The following is a 22,488-nucleotide window of genomic DNA, read 5'->3' as shown; positions in this document are numbered from 1 at the left end:
AGTAGTCAGTAACCTCCTCTCTGAATGCAGGTGGTGAGCAAGCTGTATGGACCAGAGCAGTGCATAGATCAGTTACACAGGATGGAGTTTCACTGAGGGCGTTTCTGTCTTTGAAACATGCCTTCAAAAAGAGTTGCAGCACCCTGTGGAATTAAATCAATACGCTCTTAGGGTAAATAAGTATGTTAAATGTGAAATACTGCATCCTTTCCCATACCTCTGTTATCACTGGTATGCACACGGTGTTCCTTATTGATTTGGTATTAAATAAATAGAGCTACCTGAGCAATTACAGACTTGACACTTTGTACTTTTCATTCCTTGAATGCATTTCAATTCCTTCAGCTTGCCTCAAATTGAATAATGCAGTGTGAGCATACTGAAGCAGCTGCTATTAGTAGTACCATAGCTAGCATGAAATACTCAATTAAACAAGCAAGATAAAGAGACTGGGAACTTCAATAATATTCTCACCCAGTACCCAGTAAAGGTCTAAATAAGTTCAGTAAGTGTGACATAAAAGCTAATACGATTTTAACACTTTTTTAGGCTATGGATTCTACTATGTAACACTGTAATTGTTCAGTAGCATTCAGGAGCCAGGGCTCCTCCACACCCATGAATGGTGTTTAAATGGTGTTCAAAATAAATGCAGCAGTGCTACATGAAGACTGGTTTTAGATGATGCACCTTGCCTGGGAAATGGGGTGCTGTTCACATTTCTGATTTAACTATAGGTAGATGCTCTTTGAACTAAATATTGTTTATTTTTTATGTGTTAGTCTCATTCAGCTAAGCAAAAACCTCCGTCCATTGTATTTCTGATTCTTCATTTGACTATTTTGAAGACGTTAAAGTGGTTTAAAATATTTAAGTTAAAGATCATCACATTAAAACAAGTTAAGGAAAACCAATGTCAGACACATCTTGCTTTATTTTAGTTTTGTCAGAAAACTAAAGGAAGCACACTCAAAAATACTTCAGGCTTTGCTAAATTTTGACAAAATTACACCACAAAGATTTAAAAATATTTTTACAATGGATGAAAAAACAATAAATTAGCATGTAAAAACATTTTGGTTGAACATTAGTCTAGCTAAGAGGTGTTTCTGAAATACACAACATAAATAGTACTTTTTTTTGGCAAAAATGTGTTGCTTTTGGCTTACCATGTATATTCCAACAGAAGAAAATCATAATGCATAAAAAATGAGATACTGTAACAGATCAGGGATGGATGAACTACTGGTGTCAATGTGTTTATGGTTTATCTATATAAGAAGTTATATACAACTTGGCTCAAACTGGAAATCTGTAGTAGGGACAATCCGGATTCACAATAATTAAAAACCTTTTAAATCCCCACTTTTGAAATTTCTTAAATTTGGGAGTTATTTTTGGTATGGCACTTGTTTTAGGTGTATATAACGGCTTAAGATGTCTTCCTTGCATATATGTAAAAAATAACAGTAAACGATCCTGAATCCAATTTTTTTCCTGATGACACATTTTATGAATGGATTACTAACAGTAAAGCTACATTGTGATTTGTGTTCTGTATCCAAAATGCATGCTGCCTGTCTTGTACTGTAGAAACATCTAACCATGAGTAAGTTAGAATGGGGCGATTCTAAATTGTATTCAAAATGATTTTACAACATGAATTTCACCAACACTGATCATGCCTTTGTACAAATGCTTGTTCATATCAAATACAAAACAGCAATAACAAGGAACTGAAAAACAAAATGTCAGATGATTACAGGTCATCCTCTTTGCTGCTAGAGCACTGTGAATTTAAAACGCGAAGCATGTTTTAAAAGTACGTGTTTGTGTCATTCAGTGGCCCTCTGTGTTGGGTGCCTTGGCTTCGTGGTCTACTGACCCTGCAGGAAGCCAGGGAGAGACTGAGCGGGAGGTGGTTTGCTTCGCCATGCTGTAGTGGCTGATGACTGTGTAGAACCGGCTCCGTGAGCTGGTGTCCTGAGCTGAATAATAAGCTTCAAGTGAGGCTGGGATACAGCGTTTGTGCTACGGAAACAGAGAGAAAAGGAAGAGTGAAATGCAGGCTTTATAATTTGAATGCAGATGTGTTTTTATCTTCCCAAGTCCTGCTATTTACCTCACATAAATAGCATTAACCCAGAGGTTGATTTATTTCAAACATTAGCTGCAATGGCCTAAAGGGCATGTTGTACCTTGTTTGTTTTGTGGATGTCTGGCACACACAGGAACTATATATACCAGCCATTATTTATGTTGCATCCTACCTCCAATGCCTTCCATATTACATCACAATAAAAAATCACATCAGTACATTTTTTTTTAGTTTATAACTAGAACCACAGATATTTGTCTTCTTAAACGTAGGTCATGCTTTATTTTAAGGGCCATTTTTTTAGTTTGACTGGGTATTTACAGGGCTCTGGTGTTTGACTGATCATCCATAGGGCTCTGGTGTTTGCAGTTTTAGCTGGCCTATTATATGTTATTAACTAACAGTTAACAGAAAATAAATAATGTACATTAACATGTTTATTAGCTGATTGTTAACAGTTAATAAACAAAAAAAACGGGCCTTAAAATAAAGCGTGACCTAAATGTACCCTATAGTGAACCATCAACATACAGTACCGGAATTCCTTCAGATTTGACTGGTCACTTACCTTGTACACAAATCCATCTGGGCAGCTGTGATCATAGGTGAATGCCTTGTATACCACCAGGAACACTATACATGCAAGGAATGCAAGAGCCAGGAAAATAAGGATGGTAACCTGCAGGTGACAAAAAGGAATACGTTAACATATCACTAATACAAGAAGCTGGGTTTATCTATCATTAAGTATATCAGGTGCAAGCATTTGAGCCAAGCCCTGTTTGATTGTTCTTCATTCCAGATGTTACAAACACTCACACTTCACGGACGCGGGTCTGTTCCCACAGCATGCATTCTATACCTGTCTTTGAAACTGGCAGGTAACATCTGGTACCGATTTGTAGAGGTTTGCAAGGTTTTTTTTTCTAAAAGTAAATAAACAGGTTGTCAGCAATTGAGTTCCACCCAAATCTAATCCGGAGATATCTTTATCAGGTTTGATAATCCATTCAACTGTTTCAGAGACAGCGGTACCACAAGCAAAGCCTATAAGATGATTGACAGGCAGATATTCTAATCCCTCATATTTTTCTTAAATCTAGAAACAGCAGGAAAGCACCAACCAAACGCCATGGTCCAGTATTAGCAAAAATGCATCAATACATTTTAGGGATAAGAAACAATCTCCCTTTTTCATGGAGGGGAAAGCAAATCGGGATAACCACTGGTAACAGTCTGATTAATTTCAGGTAAATTTCCAGCAGACTTTAGATCAACTACAGAGAAAATGGTATCCCTGTGCGATAAATATTGATCAAAATGACCAAGAGACCCCTTTGTCTTGCTCTTTTTTACTTTTGTACTCTCTGTAGTTGCTGTACTCACCAAAAAAGTAAGTGGTGTCATTAAATGCTGCAACGGAGCAGGTAGATTTAAGGTGTCAACATATACATGTGATAATTAAAAACAGTACTGTTGTTGTAAATACCTGGCATAAATATTTACCAAATGATGCTACAAAAACTGTATGCAGCCACCAAATGTACCTTGTTTGTTTTTAGTTCTCTCAATTTAGTGTATTAGAATGGTCAATGTCTTGGGGATCTGACACTTTTTTTTTTATTACACAGAATAATTGCAACTGTTTGTCTTGTTAATGAAAGTTCAATTTTCCATCTGACAGCAAAAAACTTAAAAGCTACTTTTCCCTTTGGTATTGGCATAATGTCTTTCCCTTTTTATATCTCAGTGAAAAACTGTTTTAGCAACAGATGGTCTCTACAAAAAGTAGAAGATCAGCTTAAAAAATAATGATCTGTTTCACATATCCTGTTCTCACTTCTCTGGTTGTTCTGCTGGTGTTTAAACATGTGTGAGGTTCCAAATCAGATTTAAAAACACTTATCAAGTTTAAAATGACAGGCATACAATTAAGTCCTTATTAATTATATACAAATCAATCCACTACCCAAAAGGTAAAAATCAGCAGTATTTGTTACCCATTAAACCTTCAGACTGCTTCCATCAGATTAAGATGATAAGTAGAGCAGTATCATCGTTAATGATATTCATTTATTCAAATTACCTTAACCTGCATGCCTTCATTTGAAACGCAATTGAATAATTGAATCTGTTGGGAAGAATTTGGTTACAAAACACAAGTTGCTGCAAAAATAGCTGTTTGGTATTTCTCCAAGTCTTGGTTTACTGTTCGGAGATACTGTTTGTAAGCATGTATTTACAGAGATTCTTAGACAGGTCTTCCCCATGCTGACATACTTGGTTCAGGTCAGGATTCAAGTTCAGATTAAGGATATTATCATTCTCATTAGAATGAGTATTCTGAATTCACACCATGCTTTTAAGAGCTCTCTGTGCACGTGGAGTGTTTTAAGTGACCCAGAGTCCCAAAGCTTTCACCATTAAATCAAATTAATTACAGGTATTGTTCATCATAAACAATTCTTGTATGCCAAGACATTTTAATGGCAATACGGTTGTAAACCTATATTTATTGATTTATTGATTTTACAACTTATTGTGTGTGTCATTTTAATTGTATTCAATTTCAGAAAACTACTTGTGCTCTCATAATAACGCTATAGACTCTTTCCCGGTACTATGAAACACGTATCTATTTTTATACAGCTCATCACGTGCATGCAAATGAAACCTGCGACAATGAGAAGTAATTTACACATTATTTGAAGATGCCCTTTCTCTCTTCCTTTTCTCTCTGAGACACCCATGCTGCACACACAGAATGAGAACAGCTATCTCTCTTTTTATTTGCTCCATGATGGTTTGAGTCTGGTATGTGCACAGAAGCCAGCTAGTTGTTGTTTTTCCAGTTGGGGTGCTGGCAGCAAGCATCTGTGAGGGCATCTGTGTATTGTTTAGTCTGTGTGTCTCAACATCATGAGATTAGGAGCAAAATTCATATTTAATAATGCTGAATACCCAAGAGAACAGCAAATATAGTGTACTGTAGTACCTTAAGCCATCTTCATTGGAAATCTCTGCTGGGATTCCATTGGCCTGGACATTAATTGCATTTTGTTCAAAATTGGTGAAGGGAGCAATAACAAGAATGGGAGCATTGACAAGAGCTGATCTTGTACATATTTATAAATGCAGGGTTAAGTGTTTTATTAGAATAATATGATAAACATCCCTTTCTTAGACTCACCAGTCTAATAACAAACACGTATCATCAGTTACCAATAAAATCTCTTTGCAATCTACAACTATGGCCAAAAGTTTTGCATTACCTAGAACTCTGGGATTGAGACATAATTAAAATTATATATATATATATGAACATAATTTAGATATTTTATTTAACATCATGTACAGTAATCAAAGAAACTACAAAATGATATTGCAAATGTCTACCGGAAGCCATAATAGTAGTACAGCATTTCAGGTTAGATTTCAAAATGTCACATTTTGCACTTTTTGTCAGTTTTTTCGTTAAGTACCTAGAAAACTACAAAGCGGTATGCAATTCAATATGTTAACGTAACATTACTGAGCAGGTGTCATTCGACTTTATGAAGCAACATTTTTTAATTCTATAGGGTGATGCAAAACTTTTGCCATAGCTTTATTTATACAATACTGTTTGGTTTAGTGCTAGGTCTTGCTGAATGTCTTTATGTACGCAAACCATACATTCTGAATACTGCAAGTACATTCATTGAGTGTAGTGTAGATGATTGATCACTAGCAATAACTACTTTAATAACTACCTTCATGCGAATGATCCATGTGTTTTCCATTCCTCATAAAATTAATAACATATATTAAATCAAATGAAATTATTAGATTATAAACCATTTATAAATTGCACAAACAATAGGTAACTTTATTAATGAACACAAATATGATTTCCTGTCCAAACCATAACTAATGAAGTATCTGCTCAAGACAACATCTACAGTAATTCAATCTTAAATCCATCCCAAGCTGTCTTTTCTAGCTCAGCAAGAAACAGGGGGATCAAATCCTCCACATGTTTGCTGGGGTTTTTTGCCCTGAGACTTGTCTTCTTCCCAGCCCCCGTTTTTGACCCACAGGTCATACAGCTGATCTGTTCTTTGATCACTGGGTTGATACCAGGGGCTCTGTTCAAAATTCAAAGACATTATGCATCTACAGTAATTGATTTCTATGTGGGTGCTCCGAGGATGCAAAGAGAAATACTTTAAGCAGCACACTATCACCATTTGACCGTTAAGGCCTCTGTTTTTCTTTTTTTTTTTTTTTTTTTTTAATACAGCTTGAGGAGCAAATTCCATGAATACCGTAAGATCAAATCTTCATGAGTTATGCTAATAGAGTACAAATCTGGCCCAGAAATGAAAAGTAGGTTAATTGAAAGAAAGGCTTTCTCGAGCCAAATCTGTTTTTTATTCTTAATAAGTTGCCATTGTGTTTTACACAAAGGGGTATGTTGCATACAGAGCTGTAATAAGCCTTCACATGGCGATGTAAGAATTAATTATTTCACTGGTAACAGACAGCTGTTGACAATTCAAATGTGTTCCGTGATTGTTATGCCTTAGCATTACTAGCATACAGTAAACACAATGTACTGAGATTCATTTTATTATTTGGAGGGGGGGGGAGAGAGGTAACCTATCAAGCCACTGAAAATGAATGAACATGTCACTATGTGTATGCATAGTATGTATATTTTTAAAACATCTAATAGATTCTATTACTAAAAGGCTGTTGCCATATGTAAAAATAAACTTTAATATGTTTTATGGCATCTGTGACTGTGTATTTTCAAATTATGCTAAATTTACCTAATTAGGCCAAGCTTATCTGGAAATTGCAAACTAAATATGTGCAAAATACATTTTCACTTATAATTAAGAATCCATGAGTCTGATCTTCGTGAGACTGTGGGGATAGATTCTGGCATCTAATTACCAGATAACATAAAAGACTTATGGTAATAAGGTTTAACATCAAGAGAAAAAAAACACAGAGAGTTTGGAGAATTTTAAACACTGGATTTTACATCACAATTTCAACTTCAACTCACTTACATTGTTGTCTCCCCTGTAAACGCCATGGGTTTGGGTTTGACAAGTTTTACCTGTCTGTTTTACCTGTCTGTTTTACCTGTCTGTTTTTAAAAAATGCATTAAAAGATACAGTTTAGGTTACTGTTGGCTACATAAAGTATGGCAATAATCTACAGTAATTTAACTTGAAATAAAATATATAGTTTATTTTCCAAATCCTTGCTTGTGTTCCAGATTCAAAATGACAGTTTGTCACTTTCAGATATTTTAAAGTCTTTACACCAAAATGCAATCTACACCATTTTTGTGAAATTAAAATAAAACTGATATGTTGGATAAACTGATAAATATTGGCTAAATAACATTCCATAATTTATTATTACAGCACAAAGGTTCAGTCAGGAAAACTCATGCGGTTGAGAGTACAATATTTATTATAGCTTATACAAGATAATACTACATTATATACATATTTGCATTTCATCTTTGGCCTCACCCTTCTAGGTAACCCCTGCCCATGATTTAGTTTGCTGATAGTGGAGAGGCTGACTGTAAGGTAGCCATGGGCAGGGAGGCAGGATGGCTGCCCTCCCCCGTTAGACAAAGCCTAAAAATCAGTGGTGTCTAGAGAAGAGGAGGCGAACTCTGACACACAACAGGGACGAATGGATTGCGGTAAGATGTAAAGCCCTGTGTGGCTGATCATTGGACGTGTTGTTAATCGAATGATGAATGAGATACAAGCCATTTGACTGATGAATGTCTGGTAATGGAAGGGCCTAATATGTTTGATTTTATTTTAATCCACCTTAAAAGTGTGTTCCCTGCCTGAACCTCCACTTTGCAGAATTTCTGAAAATGATTCTTTTTTGAGATGTTTAAAAATCATTTATAAATAAACTGGAAAGTGATTGACTGAATATAAAGGTTTTTTTTTTTTTTCCGCCCTGCTTGTTTCCCCCAAGATACACAACAATAAATGTTCTTGCAATAAACGTTCTTGCAAATGCCTTGCACAGCAAAAAGAAAAATACAGCTTCGTTGCTTTTAAAGGACAGCAATATATTTTCAGATATTGCAGTGTACTCTTTGTTTTTTAGCACAGTAGCTGAAATACTTTGCCTTCTTTACTAAAAGCCTATTCTTCTTGTGTGTTTCATCCTGGAGACCTTTCACACAATGGAGATCCTTTTTATTCCTTTTTTGGAGATGATTTGGAGAAGAAGAAACAATGAATTGCTCTTAAAGCTCTCTGAGGAAAGCAGTGGTTTAACAGTAGAGAAAGAGTACAACACTAGAGAAAGGCGAGCTGAGCTGAGAGATGTCACACTTAATGAACGTGCTGAGTCGATTAAATTAAATGTCACAGACTGCAAAAATATAACTAAACATTAATTTGGCAGCCAAACCTGGGACGAGCCCATTCCCTCTTCCCCTCTCCTTCTCGCACTTGATTTGGTTGTCTGTCACTTCGAACTGAACTCCCAACCACTGTTTAGCCAGGCTATTTATAGTTTAAAAACTGCTAATTAAAGTGAACCACAAGTGGGAATGTTACCCTTTTTATTTTGGAAAAAATATAGCGTTGATTACACGGTGCTTTACGTGTGGTTAATTCATGGAAAGTTATGTTTTTGCTTCACTATATGTGCATTATAGAGAGGGAGTTATTTTATTTTGTATTTTTGTCAGATGTGTGTTGTTATGGGTACCGTGGTGTAAAGGTAATGCGTTAGGAAAGCATTCACCGGTTGTGGTTCTGGCGGTTGTCTCTTTTTCTTGGAATGATGCTTGAGTGTGATGATGAAGTTGGCTGGAGTTTCACTGTACGGGTTGGCTTGGGTCGGGTATCTTGCTAATGGAAAACCACCCGAGCTGTGAGGGCCTGGAGCCCTCACGGCTCGGGTGTGCAGGTGGAAAAGGGGTATGTGTGACTCTGTACCTCAACTTTAAAACTGAGAGGAAACATGATCCTGCTGGCAACCTGAAGATACATTTCCAGTGTATAAAATGTACATGTAGACTTTAAGATTGTTTCTGTTCTTCAGTATTGTGCTATGTCAATTTCAGCAGTTCATTTCAAAGCAGAGGACTTTCCTCTTATCTTTTTAACACACTGTGCCACACACAAAATCGCTTAGGACCGGCTGGTGGTCAGCCAGGTGTTCCCAATTTTATCAACCTAAAGCCCTGTATCAAACCATTCAACCATTAACTTTCATTTTCAGGAACTGTTCTCTGTCTGGAAATCATTCACGACCCACAAATACATGTCACCGTCAGCTAAAGATAGCGGCTAGTTACTTTTTTATCGCCTTAAATACCCGTCTATCCATTCAACCATGACGGTGGTTTCGAGAGAGATTAAGCCCCTTTCCCATTTTTTCCATTCTCCCGCACCATGATACAAACTGATGTAGCTCCTTTTATAACATGATTTGTGGGTGTACCATTTTCTTCAGACTCTTCAAGGAGTGTGTTAGGCCCTGGGGATATTTGACAACTGATTGTGTTCTGTGGTGTAAAATATATATATATCATCTTTTATCAATTATATCTGATTGCCACATCGATCTGGCCATATATGCTAAGCTCCATTAACCTGAAGCACTGATTAGCATTTTTAGTGGGTGGCTTAGAGACTGCTTCTGTATTCAATAGCAAGAGGTGGGTTGTGCCAAATGCAAAGCAATAAAGATGAATCATTCAGAACAACAACTCTCATGAAGAAGACACCCAAGCCTATCACAGCTGACACAGGATTTATACACATTAAAGGAGCTGAGGCATAGTGGCATTGCAGTCAAGGCTGGCCAGTGGCAGACATAGGGAAAACAGAGGCGGGTGGCTGCAGTTCAGCGCTTGTGTGCACTTTTATTTATTAACAAAACAAACAAAAGGGTTAAACAAGCAAACAGAAATCACATCACAAACAGCACCCAAGCAACACTCTTACGGCACAGAGACAGGGAGCACAACCTGCTGCTCCCAGTCTTCCGCCATAAACTAATCTCTCCTTCAACAAAGGACTTCTTTTAAAACATGTGGCTGGGCTTAATTGACCCTCAATTAATCAATTAGGCCTGCACAGCAGCCACATTCAAAATATATAACTTTATCCACACAAGCCAAACAAAAACACATTATCTTCACGTACTGTGCTTTTTATTAAGTTATTCTTTAGTATAATCTATATTTTACTCAATTGAAGAGTTACTTTATAAATGTCACAATCCTTTTGTACTAGAAAATAAAAACATAAGGTAATGTTGGTCTTTTTTAAAATTCCCTTGTCATTCACCCAAGATGTAGACCAGTAGTACTCAACTCTGGCCCTCGAGATGTATTCCAGTCCTGGTCTTTACTCCAACCAGGTCCTAAATTTAGTTAATTGCCTCTTAGCAGCTTCATTAACTACATTAGAACCTGCTTGGAGTAAAAACCTGGACTGGATTAGATCTTGAGTTGAGTCCCACTGATGTAGACAGTGATAGCAACACAGACGTTACTATACAATTAAATTAATTAAGCTCTAAGGACTATAAATCATATTTTTATGTCACTGCAGCTTCTTTATCAATAATTAATTCTAATACGGTAGCTTAAATATTACAAATTATGAAGGGTAAAACTTATTATGCTTGCCACGCTTTTGAAAATCATTAACACCTAGCTTGCAAGGGTGCTACAATATTTAAAAAAGTGCAGAAATATTAACTTAAAGCTTAGTTTGCTATTATTTCCACTATCCTCTGAAAGTGGCAGCTCCAGATAGCATCGGCTTTTGCTTGTAAAAACTGGAATGTTTTGATAGAATTTAAAGAGGAAATCAGCTAACCATTCACGCTATAAACATACTATAAATATGACTTGTGTGTGTACGGACATTTTTTTCAGATTCCATCTTATCTCTTCCTTGATTGCAAGCTCAATCTCCAAATATAATTATTGCCAAAAATCAGCATGTGCTTTCCATTACAAGTCTGCAAACACAAATCTATGGCACACACTGCTTGACAAATAACCCTTTTGACTTTTGGCATTTTGATTTGAAAATCCATCTTAGTCTCACATCGTCGTTGCTTTTTAGTTTGATCCGACAGCTGAAAAGGTTGCAGCTTAGATGAGGCGAGTCGAGTTCTATTAAATATGCAACAAAAAAAATAAAGATTAAAAAATAATCCCAGAGATGTAAACACTGAGGGATGCTCTACCCTTTCCTGGCAAACTGATGGAGCTTTCCACAGGGATCTGGCTCAGCTGTACGGTTCACATTCAACGCCCCCACACTCCTACACCTCACAGCACCTTCCACTGTTTCTGTGCCTTCCGGTTAGCTCTAAATAGTTACTGACAAAAAAGGAATATTGGCTTCCACTGAGAAATAATGTATAAGCCTGTGCACACCACATTATCCGAATATAGAATTGAATATTAGATTCCACAAATGCGTTTTCATTGAACAAATGTTTGAATAATGGAAGTTAATGAGGCAGAAACATCTACATTTTACTGTTACATTATGAGTGCAGTATACTCTATGTGAGCTGACTCTCAGGTGAAACAGTAGTATGCCACAATAGCAAAAATATCAGGAGCCACCATACCATTACAAAAATGCAAACATTCCTTTGGGAAACTACAACATCAACAGCATGTATTTTTCCAAAATGCTTTATGATGACCCCTGCTTACAGCATACTGCCCTTCACAATTATGTGTTAAAAATCCTGTGCTTTATAATCTCAGTATTTATTTCTTGATAACTGTGTTTTGCCCTCTAGAGAGCAGTATGCTATTGGCCTAATTTCTTGTCATATTAATAATGGATCTGAATGCCAGTTATCTTTGTGCTCCAATCTTCATGGTTAATAGCACTTTATTAAAAGAACACTCCCAGCTGCACTAATATTGAATGCCTCTTTTTCATTTAGTACTTTAGTTAGCAGACCTTATAAGAGCACATGATCTGTTTTTGAAAGCATAGGCGTTTGGATCTGGAAAAGCTTATTCCTGTAGACATGCATGCACAAGGGGACCACAATATGTCCCCACTCTGTTGAAGTGTTGGGTTTCAACATCAGTCCATCAATACAGGAGTTTATATAACCAACACATTAAAATTGTGCATTATAAAAGCACTCCAGCATGACATTAATTCTTTGTTCATCCCTCAAGTTCAAGCAGTCTCCTCTGGAAACCTTTTGGAGCCTATGGGTTAACTGACATCAGCGCTGAACAATGGGAGAGAGGAGGAGGACTGTAAGTGTGAAATCTCAGCAGAGAAGATTCTGAGAGGTAAAATATCTTACCTTTATATATATATATATATATATATATATATATATATATATATATATATATATATAGATAGATAAACATCTGAACTAGAAGTCATTTTCAATGTCTTCAATAAACTGCAGTATACCATTGAAAAGCAAAGCACATTGAAGTAAAGCAGTGTTAGTCACAGACATCCTGGGTAAAGCATACTAAAAACTGCGGTTAATCATAGAATAGCATGGGTTGTATATAAACATGGGAATAGCACAGTAAACTGTAGAATTGCCTTGCCAAATACAGCAGTTCATGGAAAGCATTCAATCCAGCATTTGATTCACTTGGATTGTGAGTAGTACAAACGCAGATGCTGCTTTCACAGACAGCAATGTACGATTTCACTGTGAAATATCTTCGGAAGAGGACAGTGTTTCTTCATTTTCATTTTCTATACCATTTTTTTCCCCCTGCAATATTTTTAGATTTGATGTAATCCTAGTTTTAAGGCCATGGGTGAGTGTTTAGCTTTATGTTTGTTTGTAATTGACTTACAGACTTAGTTACCAGAGATAAAAACCTCACTCAAAGATCATAATTCTATTCTATTCCTTCTTATATTCAAAAAAAGATTACCACAAAAGATTTGCCAGAAGTAATTTCCATTTTCTTAGTCTTGTATTTATACAAAACTGTTTCATTGACATTGCAAACAGTATTTTATACTTTCATGAAATTATTTTCATACATATTATAAAACGCCAGCACTGTAGAATTAAATGGAATATTTGCTGACTTTATGATAATTAAAATGTCTTACCTTCAGTCTTTCTGAAACTCCATCGTTGAAGCTAATAGTAAATTCCTCAATTTTTGGCCCCTTCAGCTTTCCTTTGTTTTTCTGATCAGACTGATATTCAGTTTTTGTTTTAACAACAACCTATAAAAAATAAAATGTCACATTGAAACACACCAGCATGTATTTTCGAAACTTAGTAAAGTATGTTACACTACGTTACATGATCCAAATCGGTCAAAACAAATTTGAACAAAACACTCCTCACTGTACAAATAAATAATGCAGGTGACAGGGGTTCATAGTAAGTGAAAAAACAAGAGAATAATTGAAATGTAATCTGCTGTTGTATGACCACACTATAACAGTTTCTTCCCTATTCTACGAGTACACAGATACTTTATATATTTATAATATTTATAATTTCTATTTTTTTTAATAACATGTCTTATAGTATATCCTTGCAATGGAGAACTGGGTGGTGGGTAAGCTGAGCCTTTATTAAATGTTGAAATCCATACCCACCTACGATTCCCTACTTACAGCAAATACTGAATCAATAATGTCTAATTTCCCAAAGCCCATTAGCTGAGTCCTAACCGTCTGACACAATCTTAAGGATGACCAGTTTTACTCCATTTTTCATAATTCCATCCCTCAAGCTGATAATGAACCGGGTTGAGTCGTTCTTATTAATGTTTGACAAACTGGATAACAGTACAGCCTTCTTGACTGAAACCAAATCTAAACATCTAAACAGTGGAAGGTCTTAATTACGTACATCTTTGGCTCTCTTTGAATCCTAAATATGTTTTCTCCTTGAACTAAGTTATTGAGTTATTGACTCATTTATTAACATTAGTACATGAGATTATACATATATATATATATATATATATATATATATATATATATATATATATATATATATATATATATATATATATATATTCAACTGTAAAATGAGATTTGTGAAAAACCAAAAACCAAGATACAAAACCTTAGGGTGGCGATTATTTAGACTGACCGCTGTTTAGATCATTAACAGACCCAGCAGTGTCCAAAACTATTGGTAAATTAAGATAAGATAATAACTGATAGCTAGAATTCTCTCTGCACATCAACAATGAAAGAACTCACATGACCAACAAAAAAAATAAAAATGTGTTTCAACAGCCTTGGTTTACCAAGTACTGCAGATCAGGGAGCTGAAATACAATAAAGCCCCTTAAGAATCACCTTGAATTCTCTTTTCTCTTTTAATCAGACTTCGTGCTGTAAGCACTAAACAGAAGGGAGGTTATTAGAAATAAAAATAAAAAATAGAGGAGTTATTTGGTTATATCTTCAAGAAGTGATACAGTATTTATATGGGCTTCTGGTTCATGCCCCTCCTAACAACTGAATATCAAATGAACATACTGTACACCTTATCCAAATGGTATGCTTGCATCTGGATCAGTTCAATTCATTAAAACAGTACTGTATTGTTCTGGTGAGGGAGGTGGTGGAGGGAGTTAGCCTTGTAATCCTGCAACCTCAGGCTACAACCAGTGGCAGGTTATGACAATCAAGTGAAAGACTGTAATGATGCTGACTGCACTAGGGATCTGAGTCACTCATATTTATTATTATTATTATTTTTTCCAGTGCATTCACTTTTTTTGGCGTTCTCATTTATCATGCCACGGACAAAAACAAATAATGCTGTACACAGTAATACATCACACGCTGTGGTAGTTGTGAAAACGATGTGTATTTTTCCCCTAGCCCAATTCAGTGCTACAGTAGGTCATTATTATCTGTACAGTCGTGTTTAACACATTGAATTATTGATTAGTGAAGGGAGTGCAAACATTTTGAGGATGTGCTCTGAATGAAGACATACGCATATGCGTATTCTATTATTCAATAAATGACAAAGGAAGTCCCGCTGCCTGCTTTACCTTTTCTGGAGCGGGGTACTGCAGATGGTTTACGTCTAAGGGTGCAATCAGGGGAACACTTTGAAACCCATCCTCCACACTAGACGGTTTGGTGCTTTTGTCTTGTAAATTACTCCCCAGTTTCACCATCTTCAGAAAATCCCAAATGTTTCGATCTTCAACCTTGATGAGAAGCAAAACGTTTTTTTTTTGTTTTTTTTTTAATGATCACTAACGAAGCAGATGGTAGAGATGGTAAATTCTGCAATCAGATTCTGCGCGTAGTCCGTTAGCTTTAATGTACATCAATCACTTTTGCAGCTGTTTTATTTCTAGGATTTGCACCAACAAACCATGCATACTAATGATGTTCTTCTGTTGGGCAAAAATAATATATAAGCACAATGGCAGTTATAACTAGAATTAGTCTTATGGTACATATAAAGCTTTGCACAGCAAATCATAAAAAATGCATAGATGTCAACATATCAGCCACGCGCGCGCGCGCGCACACACACACACACACACACACACACACACACACACACACACACACACACACATATTATATATTATAATGAATAACCATGATATTACGCTACTAACAAAATTGACATCATGTCACGTTCATAAATCTGCAGAAACTTCCTCTAATTGTTTACTTTAAATCTAAACATGAAAATAGAATAATACATAATAGGCATCAATATAGAAACTGCAAAAATTGCAAAACATTTATGTACGAAATTGCTAATATTATTTATTTGTTTTAAATATTATATTGTAAAAAAAATTAAAACACAAATCCACAGGTGAACGCAGTTAAGACTAATAAAAAAAATACATATATTTTAAAAATGTAATTACTGCGAATACATTTAGACACTTTTTTTTGTACATTACAAACAGTTAACTCGTAACATCCAAGAGCATCGTTTTTTTTTTTTTCAAGAACTCTAGTAAAACAATGGGGAAAAAACCCGTACACGTAAGGGAAGACATACTCACTGAAAATGTAAATCTGTGCAGTATCCTGTAAGCTTTTTTTTAAAGCAGAACCAAGGGAATGAACAACGAGTCTGCAGTCTGAAAAACGATAGTGCTAAACCTAAAAGAAGGGAACTAGCAGCTGATGAAAGGAAGGCAGAGAGAATGGTGGTGAAGACAGTTCACGCAGTACCTCCAGGCAAAGCTAATGCTGTACCATCTTTTTACATCCAGCGCCACCACGGGGTTTATAACCTGTCTTGCTCCCAGTGTGAAACTGAAAGCTCATTGCAATTTTATCCGGCATGTTGTGAGCGCCGCCTAGTGGTTTATTAATATATACGTCATTTTACAACTTGTTGAATCACATGCAGAGAAGGCATTAGGCACCCCAGTGTAGACCACAAAAACTATTTATACGGATTAAATGATTCACAATCAACATTTTGATAGTTACACTAACTTCTAATTTGGGCTGTTTCATGTAACTTCATGGGATGCTGGCTTGTTTGAAGATATGAGTCTAGGCTTATACCAGACTTTTACTGCATTGTTAACAATAATAACTTTGCCCACTGTCACCATTATTTCATGACATTTCAGTATCTCCCTTATATTTAATTCAATGCAGCCCCTTCACTAAACCCTTCTGGCTAACCAATTATATAAAGGCCTTTGCAGCTATATCTCCCATCCAGGAGGCAGTTGATCCTCCATCACTCAGACCTCGCTGACTTCTGAACAATGGAATAGAGCCGCTCCCATTGGATCCAGGTCCAAAATGTCTAATCATTCTGGTTAAATGGCTTGATACCAGGAGGTTCCCGGTTCAATTCCTGCCTCAGCCACTGACTCACTGTGTGTGTGACCCTGAGCAAGTCACTTAACCTCCTTGTGCTCTGTCCTGATGTAAAACCGAGGTCCTGTTGTAAAGTGATTGCAGCAGCAGCTTTTTTATGCATAGTTAAACCCCTAGACTCTATAAGTCGCTTTGGATAAAAGTGTCTGCAAAATAACTAATAATAATAATAGTCTATTACATATGAAAGCTGTGTGTTGTTTTTTTCCAGCTATTTAAGGAGTGTGAGACATTTTGAACTGGAACCCAATTAAAAATGCTACACAGGTGCTGGATTCCTGAAAAGCTAGCAATGACTGATATTCAAGAATGACAGGTCACTCGAAACAGTACATTACACCTGTAATACAATAATACATAGGATTTTAATTATAATCTGGGCTGGACTCTTTAACAGCCTGATCTTAAATAAAGTGGAGCTAACCTTCCCAGCAATGCAGGTTCCTGAGAGTGTTGGTTACACTATTATACTGTAGACCAGGTGGCATGACAGCACACAAACCTGACCTCAACACCTCCTGCCATTTAGTCCTGGGCTTCTCTCGAGAAGTCTTGACAGTTGTAATGAAAGGAATTGTGGTCACTGAGGCTAAATTGAGACCACAAATCACACTTGCTAGTGACACAATCCAGATTCAAACCTTGGAAATCCAGAGATGAAAGCTATAAAAGGCTAGTGAATGATCCCAATTCACGGTGCTTCCCCTTTCACATCTTCAGTGCTGATGTTGAGAGTCTCATCTTTTCATAGCAAATCACTCGGAATGCACAGCTATTCCAACAGTCAACATATTTATTTGTATAGATGTCATGCAACAGCATACTATACTGAATGAATTATTATAAAGGGATCTCTAAAATACAATTAAATGAACATGTAAACAATAAACAACAGTTAAAAATGTCTCTGGAATTCTATATCTACCATACAGTCACTGAAAATCCCTACAGTATAACATTATAGATTAACAATACAAATTCAAACCAATATAGTATTTCTCATATATATATATATATATATATATATATATATATATATATATATATATATATATATAGGTCAGCTCTCCTGTTTCGGTTTACACCCTTCCAAACAGAGATTCATCCTAGGAAAACAAAAACAACATTGTTGGAATTACAAAGGAGTTAATAAATGCTTGCATAGTTTGTTTTGTTTTTTTAACCAGCTGACTGGCTGTTGTTTAAATTGCTATTTCAGGTTTTTCACTCCATCTTATTTGTATGATTCTGTATGACACACGCATCTACAATGTTTAGAATTCACATCCTAGCCATGTATTCAATGTATTATGCCTGTATTTAATGTATATTGCATTGTTTTTTTACTGTTTGTATTTAATGCCCTGTATTTCACTGCATGTAATGTATCATGCATTGTTCCTCACTATCTTGTAAAGCGCTTTGTGATGGTGGTCCACTATGGAAAGCGCTGTATAAAATAAATATTGCTTGATTGATTATTATTATTCCTGCCACTCCTGCAGATCATGACATATGGGGAAACAAAAGCAGTATTAACAAAGGCTTTAAAACATGTTGTTACTTACTGTAAGCGTGATAAATCTTTCATACCAACATAAAGTATACAAAAATAAGCACAAAAAAATAAATAATAATATGAAGGATTGTGACAACTTTGTACCCTCCCTTTAACATGGTACAGATGCACTTCAGGCAATATTACTGTTTAAATTTAACATTCCAGGCAATACCATAGTCATAAAAAAAAAAAAAAAATAGCTAGACAGTTTACCAAAAATAACATTTCCTTTCAGTTTACAGTAGTCATTACACTCACTTGTATGGAGGAAGATTATTTTTGCGCGTCCGGTAATTTCTGGCTTGTGACTAAAGTACAGAAATTGTAGGAATTATACTTGACAATAGAAGCAGTAAGTAGTTAAAACAAATCTAAAATAAATCAATATGTCATTGTCTTCGGGGGTCAAAAAGCATGTTACAGGTTGCATATCACCTCAGTCATTGGTGGAAGCATCATATTGTAAAAACAATGTGACATCTTGTAACAATTGTAAGTCACCCTGGATAAGGGCGTCTGCTAAGAAATAAATAATAATAATAATAATAATAATAATAATAATAATAATAATAATAATAATAATAATGACAAGGGCAATGAAGGGATGAGAATTTCACCTTCCAGGTGAAACGAACAAGGTAAGACAGTATTACTGGCAAACACAGCTTTCTTTGAACAAAGAAAGCTATAACATGTGCTTCTCACAAAACTGCACATTTCAGAGTGCACAGCCGGTAAGATTTATAGTTATTTTGTTGGCAACAACCACTTTAAAAAGCTTGACGTCATCAAATTATTTGCAAATGTTCTAGCAACAGAAAGTGCCAACCATAACCTGTCAGTGCAAGAGTGGCATTTTGCATAGAATATCTCATGTCAGCAACTTGTGGAACAGTGTATCAATTAAGGTAAACACTTACCTATTTGGCTTTGTTGGCTGTTTGTCATAAACCTTCTTCTAAGCATTTCATTTTCTTTAACCATTCTGGATATTACCTTGAGAACTCCGTGTTTCACTGCAGACTAAATGCAAAATATCGAAAACACCTTTTAAAGAACATTTATTTATTTAATGCTAATACTTTTTTTTGAAGAACAAGACATTCACTTTTTAATTGTTAATTCGTATTATTCTCAATTTAGGCAAACTAGCCATCCTTACTCATGGAATAACTCCAGTACTCTATGAACATACCTGGAATATCCTATACAGTACACTGATCGGACTTACAGTAAGACTAACATTACCCTATTTACTGGTGTGACCGCTCCAGGGAGTGAAAATGTAAAAACACCTCGATCCATCTCGCTGTGGTCATCTACAAAAAAATATCAACATGCATTTGAATACTGTAGTTACAATCGCGCTAAAGAAAGAGTCGGCTGGCATTTACGCAATCCAGTGGGGGCGATGAACTTTGATACGTTTTTTACATTGTATCTGGTTTATCAACTTTAATTTAAACTCGGTACAAAGAATATCAGTGTCCAAACAAAACTCTGAACTGTAGAAACATTTCAAATTAACTACTGTATTCTAATGCTGGCGATGCACTGTGTAGTTTCAATGCAGTTACACAATGTAGTTCTTCCTATAGTAACAATAATAATAATAATAATTACAACGACTTTTCATTCCATAAAGACCGAAGAATTGTATCCCATAAACCTGAACATACCACTATCAGATCTTCCTTCTCCATTCTGCTTTCTTCCATTGTCTTGGTTTTTTTGTGTCGTCATTCGTCTTTGCCCGATGGTAATGTTGTTTGGCGTCACGTCGATGTTTTCTTGTGTGCTTATGCTAGTTTTAAATCGTTTTGCCCCGTCGTGTTTGGGGGCGTCTCGTTGTGATTTTCGCGCTGTTTTACGTTTTGGTGAAATGCGTATGTCCTTCTGTTTTGTGAACGACTCCCTTGTTGTTTGTTTTATCTTCTTTCCTATCTTTATTTGTGATAATTTGTTGTTTTTCTTACCCGGCATACTCTCGTCCTGTCTGCTGCAATCCTGCTCATTAACTCCGATTTCAGTGCTAACGCGGGAAGGAGACCCCAAACCCTTATCAACCTTTCTGGTAGATTTTTTATTGCTAGGCCTTGTCCCAGCTTCAAACTGAATGACAGCGCCAGACGAATGCTTCCCAAAATGGTTAACATAGACACATTTGACTGGCTTGTGTTGTACAGGTTTGGTCTTCACCATTTTATAAATTAATTTTAAAAAGTAAATAAACAGCACTTTCACTAATTAAAATAGAAGGCTTTAAAAAAAATATTCAAAAACTGAGAGCCTTCGCGATTCAATGAACGGGTTTAGACAGTCACCCGGGTGCACATCTATAATATCTGATACCAATTGATGATTTGTCGCGTGTACAGCGTTACAGAATGTTGTTTTAATGTGAATAGGAGCCTTGTTTAAAGTAAATGTGCGAATGCCTTTAAACTCAGGTTCAGCTGATGCATTGCATGATCTGTTCTCCATAAATTGAAGAACCCTAGTCTTATCTTCCACTGGCGATGTGTTGCTCTAGTCGTTTTGCTGTGTCTTCAAAGGTGGCACTTCCATTTATTATTGTCAAATGTCTTGTTTCTTCCAGACGCAGAGCGATAAATTGAAGTTGAGATGAAAGACGCTGCCCCGATCACCTTTGATTAACTTGCTGCAGATAGTGCAGTCACTCAGAGGAGAGAGGTAATGCCATTGCATCTCTGTTGCATGGAATGGAACCAAGGTGTGTTAACATTAATGTATATACCACTTGCTGTAGATTTGTTCTTGCCTAGACATGTTGAGGTGCAAGCTGCTCTCTGTGGAGCTTGCAAAAGAAGGAGCTTTGCTGTACTGTCCGATCTTTATACTCTCTGGACCTACACTTTGGGTTATGGCATTTCATATTAATTTAATGGCACAGGGTAACCTTCCATCTCAGTTTATTAATAGCTATTAAAAGCTAATTTGAGAATAAATGTAATTTCAATATTTTTCTGTTTTTAACCTTGCTGGGGTTTTTTGGGGGGGGTTTTACCCTTTTGCAGGAGAAATATGTTTTGGGAAATGTCTCTCGTATTGCCACCAGGTGGCATATGCATACCATTATTGATGCCAGAAATGGGGGGTCTTTTGTAGTCATTATAGCCTAAATAAAAAAATTAAAAATATATTAAAAAGTTTATATTAATTCAAAATTGGATTAAACATTCATTTTCTAGTTAGGAAATGTAGTTAATCATTTAAACAATGCACTGTGACTGGAGCATAGTCTTATTAACTGTACAAACCTGAGAGCTTTGCTTTGTAATTAAACCTTACCTCTGCAGGAGACAGCCAGTGCTTGCCATGCAGTTTCACTTCTAGACTTTAATACCTCCTATTAACTATTCTCAGCTCTTCTGTCTTATAGGGCAACAATTTATATGTTTTACTTTTAATAAGTATGCTGTAAAAGTGTATGTAATGTACCTGCCACAGAAAAAAAAGTATGTATTCAGTTCTGAATGCTCGTCATGGAACAGAAGGCTACATCACATTCTTGACTCACAGTTCCGACATTGTCTATTGAACAATATACAGTAGAATTGAGATAAAACTCTGAATGTCAGCACTATAAATAGAATGAGCAGTTCTAGCACACTGTCAATATGAATACTTTACAAAGACACGCAATAGTACTGTCTACCCTTCAGCTGTCAAGCTGAAAATGATCTGCACAGTGTTCACAGCTGAGTCTGACTGTTATCAGATTGCTGCTGCCCATATCGGGAATGTACTTATGTGTCTCATATACTAAATGAGATGGTATAACATGTGTATATCTGTTTTATTTACTGGTATGTGGATACAGAAAGGAGCGCTAATCAATGCACAATCTGTTTTCTTACCTAGTATTGTCACTAGCACTATAATCAGTGTCCCTCAACCTGTGATTTTGTGGTTCTATACTTTA

At 36.0% G+C, this 22,488-nt stretch overlaps 2 protein-coding genes across 4 annotated transcripts; both read right to left on the bottom strand.

The window, feature by feature from the left end:
* Positions 1-916: 916 nt before the first annotated feature.
* LOC117413157 (neuronal vesicle trafficking-associated protein 2-like) lies at positions 917-16,357 on the bottom strand. Its single transcript, XM_058996247.1, has 5 exons — positions 16,144-16,357; positions 15,157-15,318; positions 13,235-13,354; positions 2,667-2,777; positions 917-2,031 (listed from the first exon to the last, which is right to left on the bottom strand). Exons 2-5 carry the CDS (start codon positions 15,283-15,285, stop codon positions 1,840-1,842), a joined length of 552 nt encoding a protein of 183 aa, XP_058852230.1. The 5' UTR covers positions 15,286-15,318; positions 16,144-16,357; the 3' UTR covers positions 917-1,839.
* A 1,643-nt stretch (positions 16,358-18,000) lies between these two features.
* On the bottom strand, positions 18,001-21,931 carry LOC117431059 (uncharacterized). 3 transcript variants are annotated; one of them, XM_058996246.1, is made up of 5 exons: positions 20,222-21,914; positions 19,791-19,861; positions 19,463-19,565; positions 18,801-18,850; positions 18,041-18,087 (listed from the first exon to the last, which is right to left on the bottom strand). In XM_058996246.1, the coding sequence occupies exons 1-4, from the start codon at positions 20,742-20,744 to the stop codon at positions 18,816-18,818; spliced, it is 732 nt and encodes a 243-aa protein (XP_058852229.1). In that variant the 5' UTR covers positions 20,745-21,914; the 3' UTR covers positions 18,041-18,087; positions 18,801-18,815. The 3 variants fall into 3 exon arrangements, 2 of the variants coding, with proteins under 2 accessions (XP_033907551.3, XP_058852229.1); XM_034051660.3 differs by lacking the exon at positions 18,801-18,850 and having other exon boundaries at positions 18,001-18,087; positions 20,222-21,913; XR_004548642.3 differs by lacking the exons at positions 18,801-18,850; positions 19,791-19,861 and having other exon boundaries at positions 18,001-18,087; positions 20,222-21,931.
* Positions 21,932-22,488: the final 557 nt, after the last annotated feature.

The sequence above is a fragment of the Acipenser ruthenus genome, chromosome 22 (genome assembly GCF_902713425.1).
Source record: "Acipenser ruthenus chromosome 22, fAciRut3.2 maternal haplotype, whole genome shotgun sequence".
In the NCBI taxonomy this organism is placed as follows: domain Eukaryota; kingdom Metazoa; phylum Chordata; class Actinopteri; order Acipenseriformes; family Acipenseridae; genus Acipenser; species Acipenser ruthenus.
This window is presented reverse-complemented; position numbering and strand designations above follow the sequence as displayed.